This window comes from Nerophis lumbriciformis, linkage group LG14 (genome assembly GCF_033978685.3).
Source record: "Nerophis lumbriciformis linkage group LG14, RoL_Nlum_v2.1, whole genome shotgun sequence".
NCBI lineage: Eukaryota > Metazoa > Chordata > Actinopteri > Syngnathiformes > Syngnathidae > Nerophis > Nerophis lumbriciformis.
The window spans coordinates 34,109,836-34,133,035 of NC_084561.2; the positions used below are offsets into that span (position 1 = coordinate 34,109,836).

Sequence of the window (23,200 nt, forward strand, 5' to 3'; positions counted from 1 at the left end):
ACATTTGATCGCTTGCCCGTACGTGCGTGCCGCTATGTGCATGTCACGTACGTAACTTTGGGGACTTTGGGGAAATATATGTGCTGTATGAACTTTGGGGAGGTGAACGGTACTTTGGGCTGTGGGATTGAGTGTGTTGTGCAGGTGTTTGGGTTGTATTGGCGGGTTATATGGACGGGAGGGGGGAGGTGTTTGTTATGCGGGATTAATTTGTGGCATATTAAATATAAGCCTGGTTGTGTTGTGGCTAATAGAGTATATATATGTCTTGTGTTTATTTACTGTTTTAGTCATTCCCAGCTGAATATCAGGTCCCACCCGCCTCTCACAGCATCTTCCCTATTTGAATCGCTCCCACTGCCGTCTAGTCTTTCACTCTCACTTTCCTCATCCATAAATCTTTCATCCTCGCTCAAATTAATGGGGAAATCGTCGCTTTCTCGGTCCGAATCGCTCTCACTGCTGGTGGCCATGATTGTAAACAATGTGCAGATGTGAGGAGCTCCACAACCTGTGACGTCACGCGCATATTGTCTGCTACTTCCGGTACAGGCAAGGCTTTTTTATCAGCGACCAAAAGTTGCGAACTTTATCGTCGATGTTCTCTACTAAATCCTTTCAGCAAAAATATGGCAATATCGCGAAATGATCAAGTATGACACATAGAATGCATTTCAGTAGGCCTTTAAAAGCCTAACCAGGGACGAGGGTTGCAAATTAGCCTGTTACTAGAAGTCTTATGTACCTTAACATCAGTTACCTATGGGTAGCAATGTTTCATTGTACTGTCCCTGTCAAATAAATACATACATAAAATAAAAAATAATAAAACATGACAAAGTAGGCTGCATTCTGACCCGTTTTAACCCGAGCTTTCCTCTAAGTTACTTTTCGTTTGGGTAAACATCCAAAACATGCAGCAGTTCCATATTGGACCACAATTTCTGTATTAAGTGTGTGTGTGTTATCAGGGGAAACTCAAGTGGAGGTCCTCGTCTAACTTTAGACATTTTACCAAGGATGTGCAGCTGCACTCTACCTTTTGACCCGTGCTCTGTTTGCCTCGGTCGGGCACAGGAATTTGCTTCCACCTCTTGTGCCCACTGCCAGCCTGCCTGGCACCACCAGATTTATTTTTATTCTTTACAAATTGAACCTTTGCTTTATCCTTGTTGACACATTCCGAGACTGAGGGGTGCCTGATTGCATTCAGAGAACACGGCGGCATATTTGTTAGCCTGCAGAATTTGAAGATTTGAAAACCTGCACGGGCTTCTTTAATACGGCGATACAATTGGACACACATCACATGTTATGTGTTTACTTTTTGTTTATTTAAAAAAAAAAAAACACATTACATCTTGAATCATACCAGTCTTTTCTCAGGTAAAATGATAGTGGTAAGTTCAAGAAATGAACAAAAGCTTGATAAAAAAACAACAACACATACTTAGAAACATCTATGCACAGAGATTCTTAACAAAAAAGGTCAAAATTAAAAACGAGGGGAGGTTAGTAGGGCAGTGTTTTTCAACCTTTTTTGAGCCAAGGCAGATTTTTTTCATCGAAAAAATAAAGGAGGCACACCACTAGCAGAAACGTTAAAAAAAATGAAACTCCACCAGTTTGTCTTTTTTTTAAAAGTTGTTATTTTGGTGGATTTTCCTGTTTTGTTGGTGTTTTCCGTAGCAGCTTCATACCTTCCTTTGCGCGCTATTGCCCGACCTGCTTCGTATTGGCAAACAAGACTATTTCAGTTGTGCGGACGCTATCTTTCCTTGTGGGGACACACACTGTAAGTCTTTGCTGTCGTCCAGCATTCTGTTTTTCTTTACTTTGTAGCCAGTTCAGTTTTATTTTCGTTTTGCATCGCCATCCCTATGCTTCAGTGCCTTTTTCTAACGGGACTTATAAAGTTAAAGTTAAAGTTAAAGTACCAATGATTGTCACACACACACTAGGTGTGGCGAGATTATTCTCTGCATTTGACCCATCACCCTTGATCACCCCCTGGGAGGTGAGGGGAGCAGTGGGCAGCAGCGGTGGCTGCGCCCGGGAATCATTTTGGTGATTTAACCCCCAATTCCAACCCTTGATGCTGAGTGCCAAGCAGGGAGGTAATGGGTCCCATTTTTATAGTCTTTGGTATGACTCGGCCGGGGTTTGAACTCACAACCTACCGATCTCAGGGCGGACACTCTAACCACTAGGCCACTGAGTATAAAGGTTTATTTGAAATAGGGACGGATACAGAAACATAGACATCTGAAACAGTTATCCGATGTATGCATCATAGTGTTTGTAGCCAAAGCTAATTTACAACAACAACAACAACACAGATCCAACATCATTAAAATAGGAAAATAAAAAGAATAAGGCAAAGATGGGTCGATAATAATGATAAAAGTAATAATACAGACAAAGTGCAAACTAGATAAAAAAACAATAATAATAATAACACAGACAAAGTGCAGACTAGATAAAAAAACAATTAGTACAAATGAGTAAAAACTAAACATGGGAACACGATTGTTTATCAACTAGCCCAGGGGTCGGCAACCCGCGGCTCCGGAGCCGCATGCGGCTCTTTGATCACTCTGATGCGGCTCAGCTGCATACTTGCCGACCCCCCCGACTTTTCCAGGGGGTTTCCGGATTTCAGTGCCTCTCCCGGAAATCTACCGGGGCAAACGTTCTCCGATTTTCACCCGGACGACAATATTGAGGGCGTGCCGTGATGGCACTACCTTTAACGTCCTCTACAACATGTCGTCGCGTCCGCTTTTACACCATGCTATTTGCGTGCCGGCCCGGTCACATGTTGTATGCGGCCTCTGCTTACATACGTAAGCGACTGCAAGGAATACTTCGTCTACAGCCATACAGGTCACACTGAGGGTTGTGATATTAACAACTTTAACACTCTTACTAATATGCACCACACTGTGAACCCACACCAAACAAGAATGACAAACACATTTCGGGAGAACATCCGCACTGTAACACAACATAAACACAACAGAACAAATACCCAGAATCCCATGCATCCCTAACTCTTCCGGGCTACATTATACACCCCCGCTACCACCAAACCCCGCCCTCCCCCCAATCGCGCCCACCTCAACCGACGCACGGGGGGGGGTTTGGTGGTAGCGGGGGTGTATAATGTAGCCCGGAAGAGTTAGGGATGCGTGGGATTCTGGGTATTTGTTCTGTTGTGTTTGTTGTGTTACAGTGCGGATGTTCTCCCGAAATGTGTTTGTCATTCTTGTTTGGTGTTATTAGTAAGAGTGTTAAAGTTGTTTAAACGGGCACCCTCAGTGTGACCTGTATGGCTGTTAAACAAGTATGCCTTGCAGTCACTTATGTGTGTCTGCAGAAGCCGCATACAACATGTGACTGGGCTGACAAGCTGTTTGTACATGTTGTAGAGGGCGTTAAAGGCAGTGCCATCATAGCACGCCCTTATTATTGTTGTTTGGGTGAAAATCAGCAGACATTCGAGAGAATAGTTGCCCTGAAATTCGGGAGTCTCCCGGAAAAATTGGGAGGGTTGGCAAGTGTGATACTGTCAAGCGGCATTCATATAAAACTCGCGGGCAGCACTAACATTACATTTTCCTATTAAGGTGCGGGCCGCGTGTTTGAGACTCCTGGTTTATACATAGCACAAAGCAAAAAAAACGTTTTATGCAGTGTTATTTCATTTTAAATTTCAAAAGAGTTTTGTGGCTCCCATTGTTTTCTTTATTTTGTGAAACGGGTCAAAATGGCTCTTTGACTGGTAAAGGTTGCCGACCCCTGAACTAGCCACAATGTTGTTTGTTTTTTGAAAGTGACAAGTGCAGGCATACTTTACAAAGTATGTCTTTTATTCATTTTTGGTTTAAGCGTAACATACCTTTTTACCTGCACGCTGTCTGCCGCTGTGCTCTGCATATCGGGATCACGACAAACCATCCTCGACGCGTTCCGACTTCTACAAAGCAATGAACTACCTACTTCCACCTGCTGATATGGAGTATTACGTGGTTACTCTGCCGAGCTCTAGACAGCACAGACACTAGACAACAGCACATTATTTGCAGATTATAATTATTGATTTGCAAATAATATTTTTTGGACCAATTAGGTGAAGTTGCATAATTTCCCATGGCACACCAGACAATATCTCACGGCACTAGTGGTTGAAAAACACTGTAGTAGGGGATGGGCGGATCGATCCAAATAGGAATATTATCGATAGCAATGTTGGTATCAGTATCTAGCTTGATCAGTTTTCAGTTCTCTATTACATTTACTGTCTATGAACATGGAATAAAACAAACAAGTGGCTTTAATATGTGGTTGTGTTGTTCATATTGTTTAACAGCATAATATAATATCAAAAATCACCTCCATAGACACACAAGGGCTTTGGGGCCAAAAAGCCAAAATGATTATAATGTGAGCCAATATATATATTTTTTGCTTTCTTTACCTATTTTGCACTGTTGTCTTGACAAGCAGGGCTTGTTGGTCTAGTCGTATGATTCTCGCTTCGGGTGCGAGAGGTCCCGGGTTCAATTCCCGGACAAGCCCTCATCTTTATAAGTACTTACCATGAATTGATTAACATGGACCCCGACTTAAACAAGTTGAAAAACTTATTTGGGTGTTAGCATTTAGTGGTCAATTATACAGAACATGTACTGTACTGTGCAATCTACTAATAAAAGTCTCAAACAATCAATCAGTCAACTGATTCAAACGAAAAAAAAAAGGAAATAATTATGTTATTTTGTTGATACTTTTACATTGCTGTAAATATATACAAACCCCGTTTCCATATGAGTTGGGAAATTGTGTTAGATGTAAATATAAACGGAATACAATGATTTGCAAATCCTTTTCAACCCATATTCAATTGAATGCACTACAAAGACAACATATTTGATGAACAGAGAACGATTTTGAAAGCATTTATTGGTGGCAAGGATGTTTAAGCTCTTCTTCCGACCGGGTTTAGATTTCCCAGCGTCGCTCTCATTAGCATCACGGGTTGATTTCGATGTGCGTGGTTGAAGTAGCACGTCATTCTAGATAACGGACAAGTGGTTTATCCAATCACATACAAGGATTTTTTTTTACAAGGCCCCGCCTTCTGAAATACATCTCCTATTGAGAACTCTCAGATCCTTGTGTGGAGCTCAGCGAACTACAAAGATCTGGCAGCCCATTTTATGCCACCGACTTACTGGGTAACATTCTTCTTTGGCAACCTGTCCACTTTTTAAGTCTTTACACAGGATTTGGAGAGCAACAGGATGAATGCTCTTGAGAGCCGACCAGACCCCCTTCCTCAGACCCCCTACCACTTGTGTGAACGCAAGAATATCTGATGAATACCATGAATTGATTAACGTTGAAAAACTTATTCCGGTGTTACCATTTAGTGGTCAATTGTATGGAATATGTACTATACTGTGCAATCTACTAATAAAAGTTTCAATCAATCAATCAATGATGTGTCCACCTTGTAGGGATTTATTGGCATACGGTCATACAAGTTTGTTCTTGCTATCAAAGACCTTAAATAAATTATTTCTTTTGTCGCAATTTCTGATGTGGCTTAAATTCCCCCCTCTTGTACGGAAAAGTACGTAATTTCAGATAGGTCCGTTTTTCTTTTGCCAGAGTGCAGCTAAAGTGCTTTAAGTGCTTGTGCTTGTAGCATAGGGGCAGCTGGCATACGGTTGCAAAATTCCGGGAATATTCAAAGTTGGAAACTTTCCATGGGAATTAACGGGAATTAATGGGAATAAACATTGAATGCAACATGCTTGATCTTGCAGCATGATTATTAGCTAAAACAACCTGATTTAATGCAAATTCAGTTGAATTTCAACCCTGCACTGTGCATTCCTCTATCACATGTGCAATGCATTCTTCCATCACCTGCACAGATAATTCCCAGCATGCTACACACTACAGCAGGGCTATTGAGGCCACACTAGTATTTGAGCCCTAGGACTGGTAAGTTTTGATGATATTACTGGGGTAAATATATTTGATCTATACCAGGGGTCGGCAACCTGCGGCTCCGGATCCGCATGCAGCTCTTTGATCACTCTGATGCGTACTTGCCATATTTCCAAACTTCCCGAGCTTAACTTCCCGTGGTAAATCTCCGGAAATTTTCAGAAAAATTTACCGGAAACTTTCCACCCCTTTGCAACCTTAAGCTGGCACCTGTGGTGGGGAAACCTTGTCACACCGGGATCACCCGGTTTTAACAAGCCAACATCAGGTTACACCTTACACCATGCACTAAATTAGTCTGATTTCTCAAATAGTTCAGCTCTAAATGAGCATCCTACAACCCATGGAAACACCTTAATCAAATTGTGTTTGGTTTTTGAAAAGCCTGACTAACACACCCGGGTTATGCGATTGAAAACCATATCTCTGGAATGGGTGTGTGCTGCCGGACGGGATCCTTCGTGTCGCCCAAGATACAACTCGGAAGCAGATACCATTCAGTAAAACATTGGCAACAACTAGAATGTAAAGGAGAATGTTTATTTGCTTCACAAAATAAAAGAACGGAACATTTTGAAGTGCATCAATTGGAGAAATTTATTTAAGAAGGTGGCTGGGGAAATGGAGAATGTTGGCTTCATAGGAACTCCCACGCGAAATACGAATGAGATGTAGGAGAATGAAGCAGGTACTGTATATTGCAAGGCAAAGAATAAAGCGTACACAAACTTCTTCACGCGGAAAGTTTGTCCAGAACAATAGCAACCTTCATCTGGAACAGTATCGGTCAGGGCGCAAAGTCTTTTCCTCCTTCAATCAATCCAGAGAGCCTTCAGAATGAACTCTTGAGACATTCGAAAGGTTTGTTTCCATGAGTCTCCGTTCGAAAATTCCTTCGAAACAACTTTCTCCTGCCAGTTTTTCTTTGCTTCGGACCTGCATTCACTCCGAGATATTCTTGGTAGTAGCGTCGTGTTCGTAGCTCAATCTAAGATCATTTCTCGATACTGTCTGCTATTAAACATCAGCATTGCTATTAGAGACAGGCTATTTGTAATCTGTGCCAATATCACAGTGGACATCAGGCACAACAGAGCTAGGCTGTACGCTAGCCGCAGTTGCCTTATTTTGGTGTGATGTCATCGGTCAATCGGAAAAGCAATTCATTTAGCCGAGCTAAAAGGAAATATGACTTAGAGAGGGTGCATAGACACTGGGAATTCACATGTAAGTGTGAAAATACACAAGAACGAACTATTTGAGAAATCAGACTAATTTAGTGCATAGAAACGTAGTGAAGAGAGGATAACCAGGGGGCAGCGTAGAGCTAGAGTTGAAAACAAAACCTTTAGAGGTGGTTAGCAGAACGGGCTTAGGCATGGTGGTTGCATACATGAGGGACGAGTGAAATTGTAGATACAAGAAAAGCATACTTGCCAACCTTGAGACCTCTGATTTCGGGATGTGGGGGGTGGGGGGCGTGGTTGGGGGCGTGCTTAAGAGGGGAGGAGTATATTTACAGCTAGGATTCACCAAGTCAAGTATTTCATATATATATATATATATATATATATATATATATATATATATATATATATATATATATATATATATATATATATATATATAAGAAATACTTGAATTTCAGTGTTCATTTATTTACACATATACACACACATAACACTCATCTACTCATTGTTGAGTTAAGGGTTGAATTGTCCATCCTTGTTCTATTTGTCACTATTTTTCTAACCATGCTGAACACCCTCACTAATGATGCAATGCTGTGTGGCATGCAAAAAGTGCTTTTATCAAATGCACTAGATGGCAGTATTGTACTGTTTAAGAGTGTCACAACATTGCTGTTTACGGCAGACAAACTGCTTTATGGTAGACAAAAACGTGACTGCTGTTGTTGTGTGTTGTTACCGCGCTGGGAGGACGTTAATGAAACTGCCTAACAATAAACCCACATAAGAAACCAAGAACTCGCCCTTGATCATTCTACAGTTATAACATGATTGGGCAGGTACGCTGTTTATATTGTGTGCCTGAATTTCGGGAGATTTTCGGGAGAAAATTTGTCCCGGGAGGTTTTCGGGAGAGGCGCTGAATTTCGGGAGTCTCCCGGAAAATCCGGGAGGGTTGGCAAGTATGAAGAAAAGGCTCATGGAAGGGTGACAACGATAGGTGATACTGTATCAACAGACAAGAAGAGGACATGGTAGTCTGAACTACAGTATGTTGCATGTGAACACGTTAAAGAAAGATTCCAGTGTTTCCCATACCATTATATTAGGGAGTCTGGGTGTTACCTATTCCTTTTTTCAAACTAACTAAATTGTCCAATCTAAATGACACTATTTCTGTATCCAAATGGTCACACGTTAACAAATTCTCTGAGTTGTGTTGATTAAATGACTCTATATTTTCACTTTCGGCCATGTCCTCCAAGGCGCCTCCCTGCGGACACACACACGGTAGGTAGACAAAAGTGCTTAAGTCGTGAATGAAGGCGAGGTTGAATGAAATATTTGGCGGACTTTGCGTCACACCCTTTTTGCGTGAAAAGCACGGAACGTAGCGTTTTACTAACACTTGAAATCCATTAAAAAGATAAAATTTTTATAAATTTGAATAGGCCATATCCATCCAGGTAGTTCTTGCAATGTGTACGTGTGTTGTCATGGTGATACCGTATTTCCTTGAATTGCCGCCGGGTATATAGTATGCCCCTGCCTAGAATTACCCCCGGGTCAAACTCGTTTCGCAAAATATTATTATTATTAGCGCATATCTAGAATTACCGCCGGGTCAAACTCGTTTCGCAAAATAATTAGCATATGCCTAGAATTTCCGCCGGGTCAAACTCGTCACGTCACGAGTGACACTTCACCTGTCATCATTTTCAAAATGGAGGAGGCTGATTTCAATCATTTAAAATCGCATAAAGGGAAGAATATAAAGAGCTATTCAGTAGGATTTAAGGTCCAAGCTACTGAATATGCTAAAAAGAACAGTAAGCAGCTATGTTTTATTAATATACCGTAGCTGCGTTTGTCAAAAATGAGTCATTAAATGACTCCCGCCTCCTAGAGGGCGCTAGTGATCCTTCTTGCGACTACTCGGCTTCAGAAGAAGTGACAACAAGCAGCAACAGTTAGCAGCGATCGTTTATTTTTTCCTCTCGCTTGCACTTTTAACATGGAGGATTACATATCTAAAATAAAACAGTTTTCTAAACTGGACTTTCAATCGAAGCAGGAGGTAATAATTAAAGGAAGATCTCCATCGAGACAGAGAGACTTTTAAAACTGAAGAAAGATAAGGAAGACTTCTATAAGCAAGTTATCGATGCTTTTGTTCAGAAGGAGCTGCGCATGGACTTCATTTATAAGTAAAGGTAAGACCATAATAAAGTTTTTTTATTAAATGTGCTTTTCAGGATGGTATCCTTACATCACACTCAAATTTATAAGCGCAGGCCTAAATTTACCGCATGCCTTTGGTAAGCGCCGTAGTGAGAAGAGGTTTTAAAATAATTAGCGCATGCTTACATTTACCGCATGCCTTTGGTAAGCGCCGGAGTGAGAAGAGGTTTTAAATTAATTACCGCCCCGGCGCTAATTCAAGGAAATACGGTATGCTATGATCATACTTGCCAACCCTCCCGATTTTTCCGAGAGACTCCCGAATTTCAGTGCCCCTCCCGAATGTCTCCCGGGGCAACCATTCTCCCGAATTTCTCCCGATTTTCACCCGGCCAACAATATTGGGGGCGTGCCTTAAAGGCACTGCCTTTAGCGTCCTCTCCCACCTGAAACCTTCACCCCTTAACAGCCGCATGCTGTCCAGGCGTCCGCTTTTCCTCCATATAAACAGCGTGCCGGCCCAGTCACATAATAAAGTAGCGTTGGACGGGTTTAACAATGGTCTTTACTCGAAGATGTCAATAAATGCTGACACATTGTATGATCTTTTAACTGGTATAATGACAACGTTAATTTCAAGCATACTTGGTCAACAGCCATACCGGTCACACTGACGGTGATCGTATAAACATACTTGCCAACCTTGAGACCTCCGATTTCGGGAGATGGTGGGGATGGGTGGGGTGGGGTGGGGGGTGGGGTCCCAGGGGGGCGTGGTTGGGGGCGGGGTTAAGAGGGGAGGAGTATATTTACAGCTAGAATTCACCAAGTCAAGTATTTCATATATATATATATATATATATATATATATATATATATATATAAATATATATATATATATATATATATATAAGAAATACTTGACTTTCAGTGAATTCTAGCTATATATATATATATATATATATATATATATATATATATATATATATATATATATATATATATATATATATATATTTATTTTAAGTAAGAAAAATATTTGAATTTCAGTGTTCATTTATTTACGCATATACACACACATAACACTCATCTACTCATTGTTGAGTTAAGGGTTGAATTGTCCATCCTTGTTCTATTCTCTGTCACTATTTTTCTAACCATGCTGAACACCCTCTCTGATGATGCATTCTGCTTCGCCTCCTTGTTGTGTGCACAGTTGTGCACTGCACTCTCTAAAAGCCCTAGATGTTATTGTCACATATGCATGTACAGTAGATGGCAGTATTGTCCTGTTTAAGAGTGTCACAACATTGCTGTTTACGGCAGACGAACTGCTTTACGGACGTGAAAACAGGCTGTCGACACGTCACTCAGGTCCGCATGAATTTCGGGAGATTTTCGGGAGAAAATTTGTCCCGGGAGGTTTTCGGGAGAGGCGCTGAATTTCGGGAGTCTCCCGGAAAATCCGGGAGGGTTGGCAAGTATGCGTATAAACAACTTTAACACTGTTAGAAATATGCGCCACACTGTCAACCCACACCAAACAAGAATGACAAACACATTTCGGGAGAACATCCGCACCGTAACACAACATAAACACAACAGAACAAATACCCAGAACCCCTTGCAGCACTAACTCTTCTGGAGCGTCTACGGCTTTTGGAGCTCAGTGGGCAGCTCCACACACAACAAGAAGGAGACGAAGCGGAATAACGAAGAAGAGACATGGCGACGACGAGTAAGAAGAAGAAATACGCTTGCAAGTTCCAAAATGATTGGAAAAAATAATTTCATTTCATCCAGGACAGTTCGAAGGGGAAGGGGTATGCTGACTGCACCTCAACCCCGCCCCTGCAACCACGACCCCTCGTCCCCATCTCCCGAATTCGGAGGTCTCAAGGTTGGCAAGTATGGCTATGATGCGTGTGTGTGTATGCACAAGCAACCGCGTCTTCTTCCTGGCTGGATGTAACTCTTTAGATGGAACTTAGTTTGAAACACTGTATTGCCTTGAACTTTATCCGATACCTACAACACGTCCACACGCTCATTGCTAACTGTGCATTACAAAACTGGAGAAGAAAAATAAAAAAATCATGAAGCTTTTTCTAAAGCAAAACAGGTGCATTCTCTATGTTCATTGTTTTGTTTCTCTTCCAATCATTATACAGTATATGTCAATTAGAATTAGTATGGTTAAACACAAATATTGGAGCTCCTGGTAAGCAGCACGATAGATGTTTTTACACCTGCTCTGTGCCTTGAAAGTGCATGCAAATGTGCGGGTGATGTATTTGATACCCCAAAATGTACTCTGGTGGGAGTAAGAAGGGAGGGTATGTCGAGTATATGCTTAAGGCACTATGACTGCACGTTTGTCATCTGTTCTTTTCTCCCTGACTGCATGTAGAGGGACACAGTTAGTGCAGCAACCTTTACTTGGCCAATGTATTTAGTAGGAAGACAAAATCCCTGTCCTGGCATATTACTTCTCTTGAAAATGGAACCTGAGCCAGTATTTGGGCATATGTTGAATGGTACAGGGCCTGGAGACGGTGGCTGTTAGCTTGGCGATATATAAAAACCAAAACCAGTGAAGTCGGCACGATGTGTAAATCGTAAATAAAAACAGAATACAATGATTTGCTAATCCTTTTCAACCTATATTCAATTGAATAGACTGCAAAGACAAGATATTTAATAATCGAACTGAGAAACGTATTTTTTTTTTAATGCAAATAATCATTAACTTTGAATTTAATGGCAGCAAAAAAGTTGGCACAAGGGCATTGTTACCACTGTGTTACATGGCCTTTCCTTTTAACAACGCTCACACAAAAACTGAAATCTAAGTAAGATGAAATATCTCAAATAAGGGTGATATTTGCTTATTTTCTGTCTGATAAGATAATTCTTTTCACTAAGCAGATTTTATGTTGGAGTGTTTTACTTGTTTTAAGGGTTTTGGTCCTAAATGGTCTCAGTAAGATATTACAGCTTGTTGCTGAGATTTTATGACCTATATTGAGTAAAACATGCTTGAAATTAGAATATCAACTGATGCAAAGTTGTGTCATCAACACTCACAAGTATAAAACTACTTTTTTAAAGTAGTAATTTCTTACTTCAAGCATGAAAAAAAAAATCATGATGCCGAGCGCATATCATTATGTCAAGATAATGGCACTAGCTTTTACTTAATTTAAGAATATTTTTCAACATATTGAGCAAAAAGGTCTCTTTTTTTTCTACCAAGAAAAGTGCACTGGTTATTAGTGAGAATATACTTATTTTAAGGTATTTTTGGGTTCATTGAGGTTAGCTAATTTTACTTATTTTGACAAGCCAAATTTTCTTGTTCTATTGGCAGATAATTTTGCTTAGTTCAAATAAAATACCCCAAATTTTTTATTTTTTTTTTCCCTTGTTTTTGAACACTGACTTTTTGCATTGCAGGAAACGTTTGGGAACTGAGGAGACCAATTTTTTAAGCTTTTCAGGTGGAATTCTTTCCCATTCTTGCTTGATGTACAGCTTGAGTTGTTGAAAAATCCGGGGTCTCCGTTGTGGTATTTTACTATGAAGCCACGCTGTTGTAAGACGTAGCTTGGCATTGTCTCGCTGAAATAAGCAGGGGCGTCCATAATAACGTTGCTTGGAAGGCAACATATGTTGCTCCAAAACCTGCATGTACCTTTCAGCGTTAATGGTGCCTTCACAGATGTGTAAGTTACCCATGTCTTGGGCACTAATACACCCCCATACCATCACAGATGCTGGCTTTTGAATTTTGCGCCTATAACCGTCCGGATGGTTCGTTTCCTCTTTGGTACAGAGAACACGACGTCCACAGTTTCCAAAAACATTTTGAAATGTGGACTTGTCAAGACCACAGAACACTTTTCCACTTTGCATCAGTCCATCTTAGATGAGCTCGGGCCCAGCGAAGCCGACAGTGTTTCCGGGTGTTGTTGATGAACGGCTTTGGCTTTGCACTTTGGATTTACACAACGTGCCAACTTCACTGGTTTTGGGGTTTTGGAAAAACACAATTCTACACCCCTCTAGCACAGACATGCTGCTGTGCCGTCTCACATGTAATGCAAGCACCCACACTTTAAGACTAGCTCGGGCAGATTCACGGGCACACATTCACAGACACACATGGATATGATGGTGCTGCATTTTTGGGGTCACAGTCACAAATAAGTCATTTTAAAGTGAGTGGAAAAATCCCTCCTGTTTCTCTCCCTTTCCCCCGCCCTCAACAAAATAGTGCAGATGAGATACTTCTCACTTTTCCAAGTGTTCATAGCTTTTAGCTTGTTCATTCCTTTAGAGCGAGAGAAACTCAGTACAGAACAGGTAGCTGCCGAGCCAGTCGGAAAGGCTGTGCTTCAACCCTTCCCTGCTTTCTTTCTTCCGTTCCTTCTCTGCCCCACTCCCGGCCATTCTGTCCGCTCATTGGCTCTCACGCTGGTGGCAATGTTTGTCATCGCGATCCCTGATGTCATAGCCAGGCAGGGGCTGTCCGTATTTGTCCACAGACCAGCAGTATCCCCGCCTTCTGCCTTTGGATGGACGGCACTGCGAAGAGATGTGGAAACAGCCCAGTCTTAGTATATCATTAACAGACATGTCAGTGTTTGCTTTTAGTTAACATGAACAATAAAGATACAAAGATTCATCCAAAGTAAAGTTGTAAGGCAGAATGTGTAACTATTTAACCTACTATTACCACACAAACTTCACAGTCAAGTTATTGTGAAAAAATATGGGGAAATAATTACTTTTTTTTTTTTTTTTTTGTCCTGTCCAGCTTCTCAGGCAAATCATATAGTAGATGTAGATGCCCATATCGGCTGTTCAGATTTACTTTACAAAAGAGAAGTGTAGGATACTTCTCTTGTTGCCTTATTTGTATTTGACTTTATTAAATGTATTTATATTATCATTTAGTGCAGCCGGGCCGGAGCAGGAGGGGATAGAAAGAGAAAAAAAAAGAAGACAGAGGGGGAAATTGTGGGGACAAGAGGGGGATTAGACAGAGAGACAAAAACAACACAGCAAACACAACAACAACAACAATAGAGCAACATCAGGAAATACGACATGTGATGGTAAAAGTGATAGCAAATAAGCAGTTAGCGAAAATAAAAAATAATACAGAAATGAAAATGAGCATTATTACACTACAAATGGATCAATACAAATACCAATAGAAATAGCGCTATTGATAATGAACAATACCAATACTTTACCTTTATTATCAACAATAAAGTTGTTCAAATGCAACAATACATATACGTAATGATAACTTGAGATACGAAAGAATGCAGAAAAATGGAGGGGGAGAAAGAGAAGCAACCTACATTAACTTTGTAGATTGTTATATTAACAATAGGTTAAGCTTTGTCAGTGTGCCATGTGTTATACCCAGTTTACCCTAGGGCAACAACGTTAGTATATGATTGATGAAACCTGATTATGTGCATGAGTGTATGTATGCATATGTACTTGTATATGTACAGAATGTGTATATGTGTTTGTACAGTGAATGTATATGTACTGTATGTGTATATGTATGTTTGTACAGTGAATGTATATGTACAGTATGTGTATATGTGTGTTTGTACAGTGAATGTATATGTACAGAATGTGTATATGTGTTTGTACAGTGAGTGTATATCTACAGTATGTGTATATGTATGTTTGTACAGTGAATATATATGTGCAGAATGTGTATATGTGTTTGTACAGTGAATGTATATGTACAGTATGTGTATGTTTGTATAATGAATGTGCGTGCGGATGTACGAACTTTGAGTATGTAAATATGTACTGTATTTGTGTATGTATGTGGGAGCGTAGATACCTATGTATGTATGTATGTATGTATGTGAGTATATGTGAATTTGTATGTACAATATATTTGACTCCCAGTGTGCGTGGGAGGCCTCTCCGAGAGCCCAACCCACAAACAGTAGGTGTGGTGCCCAGGGAACCAGGGACCACCGCCCCCACGGAGCCAAGCCGGCCAGCGACAGGAACCCCAGAGCCCGGCCCACCGCCCACAGCAGGCCGCAGACAGACGCACCCGGCAGAGGACAAGGCACGAGAAAAGCAGGGGACAGCCAGACCCCAAGCCAGCGAGAAACCACACCCCACACGGGCAGAAAGGCGGGACGCCCCGCCCGGGGGGCCCAGAGACTCCCCGCAACCGGACGGGAAGACCGCCCCCGCCCCACCGGCAACCGGGCCCCCACGAGCCCACCCCCCACCCCCGGAGAGCGCGGCGAGGCCAGCCCCCGGCCACCCCACCCAAGTCGGCCGCCGCAGGACCACCCAGCACGGGGCCACCGGGAAATAAATACAAATGTGCGCTACATTCGTTAACCGTGTTACAAAAAAGATCAATTAGACTGATACATAATGTTGGTTATAGTGAACATACAAACACTTTATTTATTGAGTCAAAAATATTAAAGTTCAATGATTTGGTAAAATCGCAAACAACTAAAATGATGTACAAAGCAAACTATAACCTGCTACCAAAGTTGTACACCAATTCTTCTCTTCTAAACTCAGTGGCCTAGTGGTTAGAGTGTCCGCCCTGAGATCGGTTGGTTGCGAGTTCAAACCCCGGCCGAGACATACCAAAGACTATAAAAATGGGACCCATTACCTCCCTGCTTGGCATTAAGGGTTGGAATTGGGCGTTAAATCACCAAAAATGATTCCCGGGCGCGGCCCCCTTCTGCTGCCCACTGCTCCCCTCACCTCCCAGGGGGTGATCAAGGGTGATGGGTCAAATGCAGAGAGTGATTTCGCCACACCTAGTGTGTGTGTGACAATCAGTGGTACTTTAACTTTAACTTTTAACTTTTAAAGAGGAGAAATATAACCTTATAGGAAAATCAAATTTAAAACATTTGTATGCACGTACAACACTTAGAACCTTTAGCATATCAGTATGTGGAATTAAATAATGGAATGGATTAAGTAAAGATGCTAAACATTGTACTGATATGGTTGTTCAAATGAATAGTGCTTACAAAGTACAAAGAGGAAGAATTATGAGAATGACTTTCAACCTTATTGAAAATAAGATATTCTTCATCTCAGTATGTTAATAATGACTGAATTAATTAATTCAATATTACAAAACTGTTGTATATACTAATTCACAGATGTCATTCTATTATAAAAAGGTCAGTAAATGATGTATATATTTGTAATCGTTCTGAAGTGGGAAAGGGGTAGGATTAAATAAGCTCTGCTTCTTCCTACTCCTTTTCGGACATGATGTAAAGTGAATGATATGAAACTGTGTGATGTACTATGCTGTAAGTGTGTTCATGTTCGAAATCAACTAAAGAAAGAAAGAAAAAAAAAAAAGACATGGTTTCCATGTTTAGTCTGGACCAGTGATATTTAACTAAATTGTTTTGGGGGCCACATTTCCAGAACCCAAACTCCCTTTGTTATAGGTCTTATTTTGTTTATTCCAGAGAATCAGCTACCTCTAACTTTGACATTTGATTTTGGTCTATTTATTTTCACAGCGTTACAGGAGTGATATGCTGTTTTTAAGGACTTTCTGCAAAAATGTGAGTCTCTCACAAGTTTTTTTTTTTTACCTGAACTCCCGGGCCACCAATTGAATTGCCCAACAGATGAAGAAGAGAGAATGTGAAATGGAACTTTAAAGAACACTACTCGTAAAATTAATGAAGTAAAACAATTGACTACTGACTGCGTCTGAAATACGTTTTTTACAGGACTATAAGGCGCATTTAAAATCCCTTTTTTTCTCAAAACTCGACAGTGCGCCTTATAACTCGGTGCGCCTAATGTACAGAATAATTCTGGTTTTGCTTACCAACCTCGAAGCAATTTTATTTGGTACATGGTGTAATGATAAGTGTAACCAGTAGAAGGGAGTCAAACATAAGCGATGTGTAGACTGCAATATGATGGCAATATGACTCAAGTAAACAACACCAACATTGTATATGTTTCATTGAAAATATAGAACATTACACACGGCGCTCAAAAATCTATCAAAATGTTTTAGTACGACTTTGGTAAGCTATGAAGCCGTACCGCCTGATGGATTGTAGTGCTTGAACATACGAGTATTATCATGGTGTGTGACGTGCGGTGAGGTTCATGGCTGGTGAGGCACTGACTTCATCACAGTCAGATTTACAAACATATGAACCCTAAAGAGTATCTTATTCACCATTTGATTGGCAGCAGTTAACGGGTTATGTTTAAAAGCTCATACCAGCATTCTTCCCTGCTTGGCACTCAGCATCAAGGGTTGGAATTGGGAGTTAAATCACCAAAAATTATTCCCGGGCGCGGCGCCGCTGCTGCCCACTGCTCCCCTCACATCCCAGGGGGTGATCAAGGGGATGGGTCAAATGCAGAGGACAAATTTCACCACACTTAGTGTGTGTGTGACAATCATTGGTACTTTAACTTAACTTTAACTTTACACATACAAACTGCAGCACACAAAAGAGCACATTTAATAAAAAAAACGTTATTATGGTCTTACCTTTACTTTTAAATTAAGTCCGTGCGCCGCAACTAAAGCCCTCACTTAAACTTTCAACGTGCAAGATTGAATCTATTTAAAAAAAAGTGTAACCGAGGGTTTATAAATGTCGCCTATTCTGTATGAAACTACAAAATAACAAACACGGAGGCTCCAGTTTACACGAGGACCACTTTATTTACCTTCTTTCAAAAACTTCCGCTCAACTCCAACGTGTCATCACTTCCGCTCTTAGCGCCTTCAAAATAAGAGCTCAAGGCATATACTGTATAACAGCGCATAACAGGAACTTAACAAAGAGGAAAGCCCATAAAAATAGGTTACAAAAGTTATTTAATAAGAAGCCAAAAAGTGCAAAAACAATAATGTTCGTGTTGGAGGAGTTGTGAATTAGGTACACCTGCAGTCTGCAGGTGTACCTAATGTTGTGGCCCTGCAGTCATTCACAACTCCTCCAATACGAACATTATTGTTTTTGCACTTTTTGGCTTCTTATGAAATAACTTTTTTAAATAGATTCAATCTTGCACGTGGAAAGTTTAAGTGTGGGCTTTAGTTGATATAACACTCCTGTCAGGGCTTGCCGTGCATTCTACGGCGGGGGTGCAGGAGACGAGCCTCAGCCAGTGCGTCTTTTGCAGCCGTTTTATGATCGCTCAGCACAAGAAATACTTTACACACATACAGTTGTTGACAAAATACACTGTACATTATATACCTCAGCTAACTAAACTATGGAAATGTATAATATAATTCATATAGCAATACGGTGTCACTGCACAGCAGGCCAGCAGTTAGCCGAGTCCGCAATCCATGGTGAGGCACAACGCAACTGGCTGCTGGCTGCTGTTCACCGCACCGTCTCTTCTCAGTATTTGAACGGAAAATGTGAAAATTCAGCGATTTTAAATAAAAATAATCTAAAACGGGTGAAGTTAAATGGAAAATAACGTTATAGTATAATCACTGGATACATATAACAATTTAATACAAAAAAATATTTTTACATTTTTTTTCTTTCCATGATGGCAGGTGAGGCCCCACCTCACCTGCCTCTAGTGACTGCACGTCACTGGTGTATAAGGTAAGACATTACCTGGCGTTTTGTTTCAAAATATAATGCAAAAGCAACTTTTTTTTACCTTCTGGTACCTGCTGATTTGGGATCTGCATAAATCCTGAAAAATTACGCACCTCTAATTTTGTGGTCCGTGAAGACCCCGTTGTCGATAAGCTTCTTCTTTTCCTTTATCTTCTTGTTATGTGACATTCATCCTCCGCTGTTGCCATTTCTAATATAAAGTAGTGTAAAGTTCTTACTTATATCTATCTGTAAACTCGCCAGGAAAGTGCTAAAACATACCGGTGTAGTGAGTTTACATTATTCACCCAAGGAACTTTAGTTATTAGAGAGTTCCGGTCGGACGTTTTTTCACGGGATGAGGAGATGCTGCTGTTATTGATTTAAGTAAAGTCTGAATGTCATTAAAACAGTTAGGGTATGGTATTTTATTTTATTTATTTACTTTCTTTGTGCTTACGGACTGTATCCCTGCTGACTGTATTGATCTATATTGATATATAATGTAGGAACCAGAAATATTAATAACAGAAAGAAACAACCCTTTTGTGCAAATGAGTGTGAATGAGTGTAAATGGGGGAGGGAGTTTTTTTTGGGTTGGTGCACTAATTGTAAGTGTATCTTGTGTTTTCTATGTTGATTTAATTTACAAAAAAAAAAATACAAAAATAAAACATATTTATTTCTTGTGCGGCCCGGTACCAATCGATCCACGGATCGGTACCGGGCCGTGACCCGGTGGTTGGGGACCACTGATGTAGACCACAAGGAAATGTTTTCAATTTACGAAAAAATAATAATAATATGACTCCTTTAATGCGCCCTATATTCCGGTGCGCCTTATATATGAAAAATTATCGAAACACGACCATTCCACGGCAGTGCGCCTTATAATCCGGTGCGCTATATGGTCCGGAAAATACGGTAAATACGCTACAGCAACGCCTTAATAACATAAATCACATTACAAACTGCTAACAAAGAGAGGACTTAAAGGGGTGCCTTGAGGAACACCTCAGTTATGCAAATCACAAGTTTGGAGCCCAGTGTTCTATGTTTGCTGGCAAAGTTAAAATGTTAATGCAATCCCAAGTTTTGAACTGATCCGAGGGGCCGGTATGGTTCCTTCCCCGGCCAGATTTGGCTCTCCTGGCTGGCCGTTATAGCCCTGGTCTAGACAGAGTAGCATACATTAAGATTGTAAGAATGTGAGGGAGTCACTTTGATACATTTTGTGCATTAAAGACACTAAGACCGATCGAATGCAGGTTAATACTGTATATGCTAAGCTACTCAATAAACAAAATATGAGCTTTGTGTTACGGGTGATAAGGAAAATTAGCTAAATAGCTAATAATTAGGGTAAGTGTTACTACAAAAACATTACATACAGTAACACTGTATGTTGACCTCCCTTTTGCAGCAATTAATGCTTACTCTTACCTAGGGATGATACTCGAAACCGGTTTTCCCGGTTGTTCGATAAGAAAAGAACCGAGTCCTCGGACTCGAATCCCTTTTTGAGAACCGGTACCCATTATCGAGACCACTATAGTAAAGAAAAAGAGTTGGTTCTTTATTCGAATCCCTGGGAACGAATCCCGTCCCGACCACAAATGCCCCGTGAGACATCACAAGAAATGACGTCACGTAGCTCAGTCATTAGGCGCAGATAGGGAAAGCAGGAAAAAAAATGGACCGGAAAAAGCCCTCCAAGGTGGAATAAAGTTCAAAACAAAAGGTATAATCCAATGAATAACTTTACTGAGAGATTTGAGCAGGGTACAAACACATGACGAACACTTTTACGACCAACCGGAAACATAGCAACCAGGCTAGCAACCCACCTCCTTTACGGCAGCTGTCGCAACGTTCTTAAAGCAACCGCAGCACATACATATATATATATATATACAACATATCTCCCTTTTTTAACTTTTGTTTTTCATTCCTTATAAACAAAACAAAATCACACTGTATATGTGTTGTCTGTCTAATTATAAATAATGCAGACGAGGCGTGTTGGCTGAGTTCTTGAAATTTACTTTCACAGCGTGCTCATCACCTCATTCTTAGCTGCCGGGTGGCGACATGCAACAACACTTTTCGGGGCTACCGCGCATGCTCGTCACTCCCGTTGCATGCTGGGTAGTGCAGTTGTTATATTCCCTAGCTCATAACATCACATCTTTCCCCCTATAAAGAAATAATGTTAACTCAATAAAGTGTATTTCTTTTTTTAGCTTTAACTTTTCATTTTTTAGCATTGTAACCACATTTGCAAACAACTTTTCGCTTCATAGAATTGTCTTTCAATAAAGAAATAAAGTGCAAAAATGTCAAAGCATCATAACAAACAGTTATGTCAAATAGCAGCAGAAGTGCACTTTTTGGAGAGCTGTATTATTTTCAGTTTTGTGCCCAAGGGACTTATTTTATTTAACACTATATTATTATTTATACACCTATAGTGATCACAGAGACAGGTTGTTTTTGTGTTACTGTATATATTTGTTTTTCTGAAAAATCCCACTTAATATACTTTGGGTAACAACAGTCAATATTTATTTATTTTATTTTATTTTTTTAGGAGGAGTAACAGTCAATATTTATTTATTTATTATATTTTATTTTTTTCTTATATAATAAAGGTGAGCTTTTGTTAAACCAAATATTGTGTGTTTTTTCCCATATACAACCACCTATCTGGACTCGATAAGAGAATCGATAAGGAATCGGTTCGATAAGAGGATTCGATAATAGGCTCGAACTCTATAATTTCTTATCAAACATCATCCCTACTCTTACCTGATAAGGCTTAGTGCAGGATTTTGAAGTGTGTTTAGGATTCCCCCCCGCCCCCCCGATTTGTCTAAAGCAGTGTTTTTCAACCTTTTCGGAGCCAAGGCACATTTTTTTCCTTGAAAAAAACCGAGGCACACTACCAGTAGAAAACATTAAAAAATGAAACTCAGCAGCCGATATTGACAGTAAAAAGTAGTTCTCGCAATTGCTGGATATGAATTCAAACTATAACCAACCATGCATCACTATAGCTCTTGTCTCAAAGTAGGTGTACTGTCACGATCTGTCACATCACGCCGTGACTTATTTTGAGGTTTTTGCTGTTTTCCTGTGTGTAGTGTTTTAGCTCTTGTCTTGCGCTCCTATTTTGTTGTCGATTGTCATGTCAGCTTTGTGGACGCCGTCTGCTGCTCCACACGCTGTAAGTTTTTGCTGTCGTCCAGCAATCATTTTTTGTTTACTTTGCAGCCAGTTCAGTTTTAGTTTCGTTTTGCATAGCCTTCCCTAAACTTCAATGCCTTTTCTTAGCGGCACTCGCCTTTTGTTTATTTTTGGTTTAAGCGTTAGATACCTTTTTACCTGCACGCTGCCTCCCGCTGTCGTCTGCATATTGTGATCACCACAAACCATGTTCCAGACATCTACAAAGCAATTGGCTACCTGATGCCACCTACTGATATGGAAGAGTATTACACGGTTACTCTGCCGATCTCTAGACAGCACAGACACTCAACAACGGCACATTTGCGGATTATAATTACTGGTTTGCAAAAAATATTTTTAACCCAATGAGGTGAAATTACACAATCTCCCACGGCACACCAAACAATATCTCACGGTACACTAGTGTGCCGCGGCACAGTAGTTGAAAAACACTGGTCGAAAGGAGCAATTGAGGTCAAATCTCCACGAAGGGAATGAGTAAAATAAAATAATCATGATGGGGAACTGATGTTGATTGCTTGATTCGTGAGACCCAAGAGTTATGCTATCACAATGGCAGTGTCCACTTCAAGTCAACATGAACAGCATGCAAATGTCTGTCTATTTTTTTACATAGAGGGCAAGGAATGAGACACACATTGAGGGAAGAAGAGTGAAAAGGTAAACATGGTGTTACTAAAATATTTGTCAAGGCCATTTGAAGCGTTGCAGGGAAACCAGTGATGCTATTCTGGGACACTGGCAGACACTCATAATCCTCTGTATATGATTATGGCCAGAATGTGCACAAGGGCTTGTGCAAGTGTGCACATTAACACATCGAAAACATGTATTACACATACACTATATTGTCAAAAGTATTTGGCCACCTGCCTTGACTCACATATGAACTTGAAGTGCCATCCCATTCC

The 23,200-nt window shown here is 40.6% G+C and overlaps 1 protein-coding gene and 1 non-coding gene across 2 annotated transcripts in view; one reads left to right on the forward strand and one right to left on the reverse strand.

The window, feature by feature from the left end:
- The first annotated feature begins 4,509 nt into the window (after positions 1 to 4,509).
- Positions 4,510 to 4,581, forward strand: trnap-cgg (transfer RNA proline (anticodon CGG)). Its single transcript has one exon. It is a non-coding gene; the product is annotated as a tRNA-Pro (tRNA).
- An 8,080-nt stretch (positions 4,582 to 12,661) lies between these two features.
- LOC133616393 (insulin-like growth factor-binding protein 3) overlaps positions 12,662 to 23,200 on the reverse strand; it is a 113,031-nt gene continuing 102,492 nt past the window's right edge. The window contains exon 4 of the mRNA XM_061975586.2: positions 12,662 to 13,979. Coding sequence (XP_061831570.2) covers positions 13,854 to 13,979 — 126 coding nt within the window. The 3' untranslated portion in view covers positions 12,662 to 13,853. The remainder of the gene's footprint in view (positions 13,980 to 23,200) is intronic.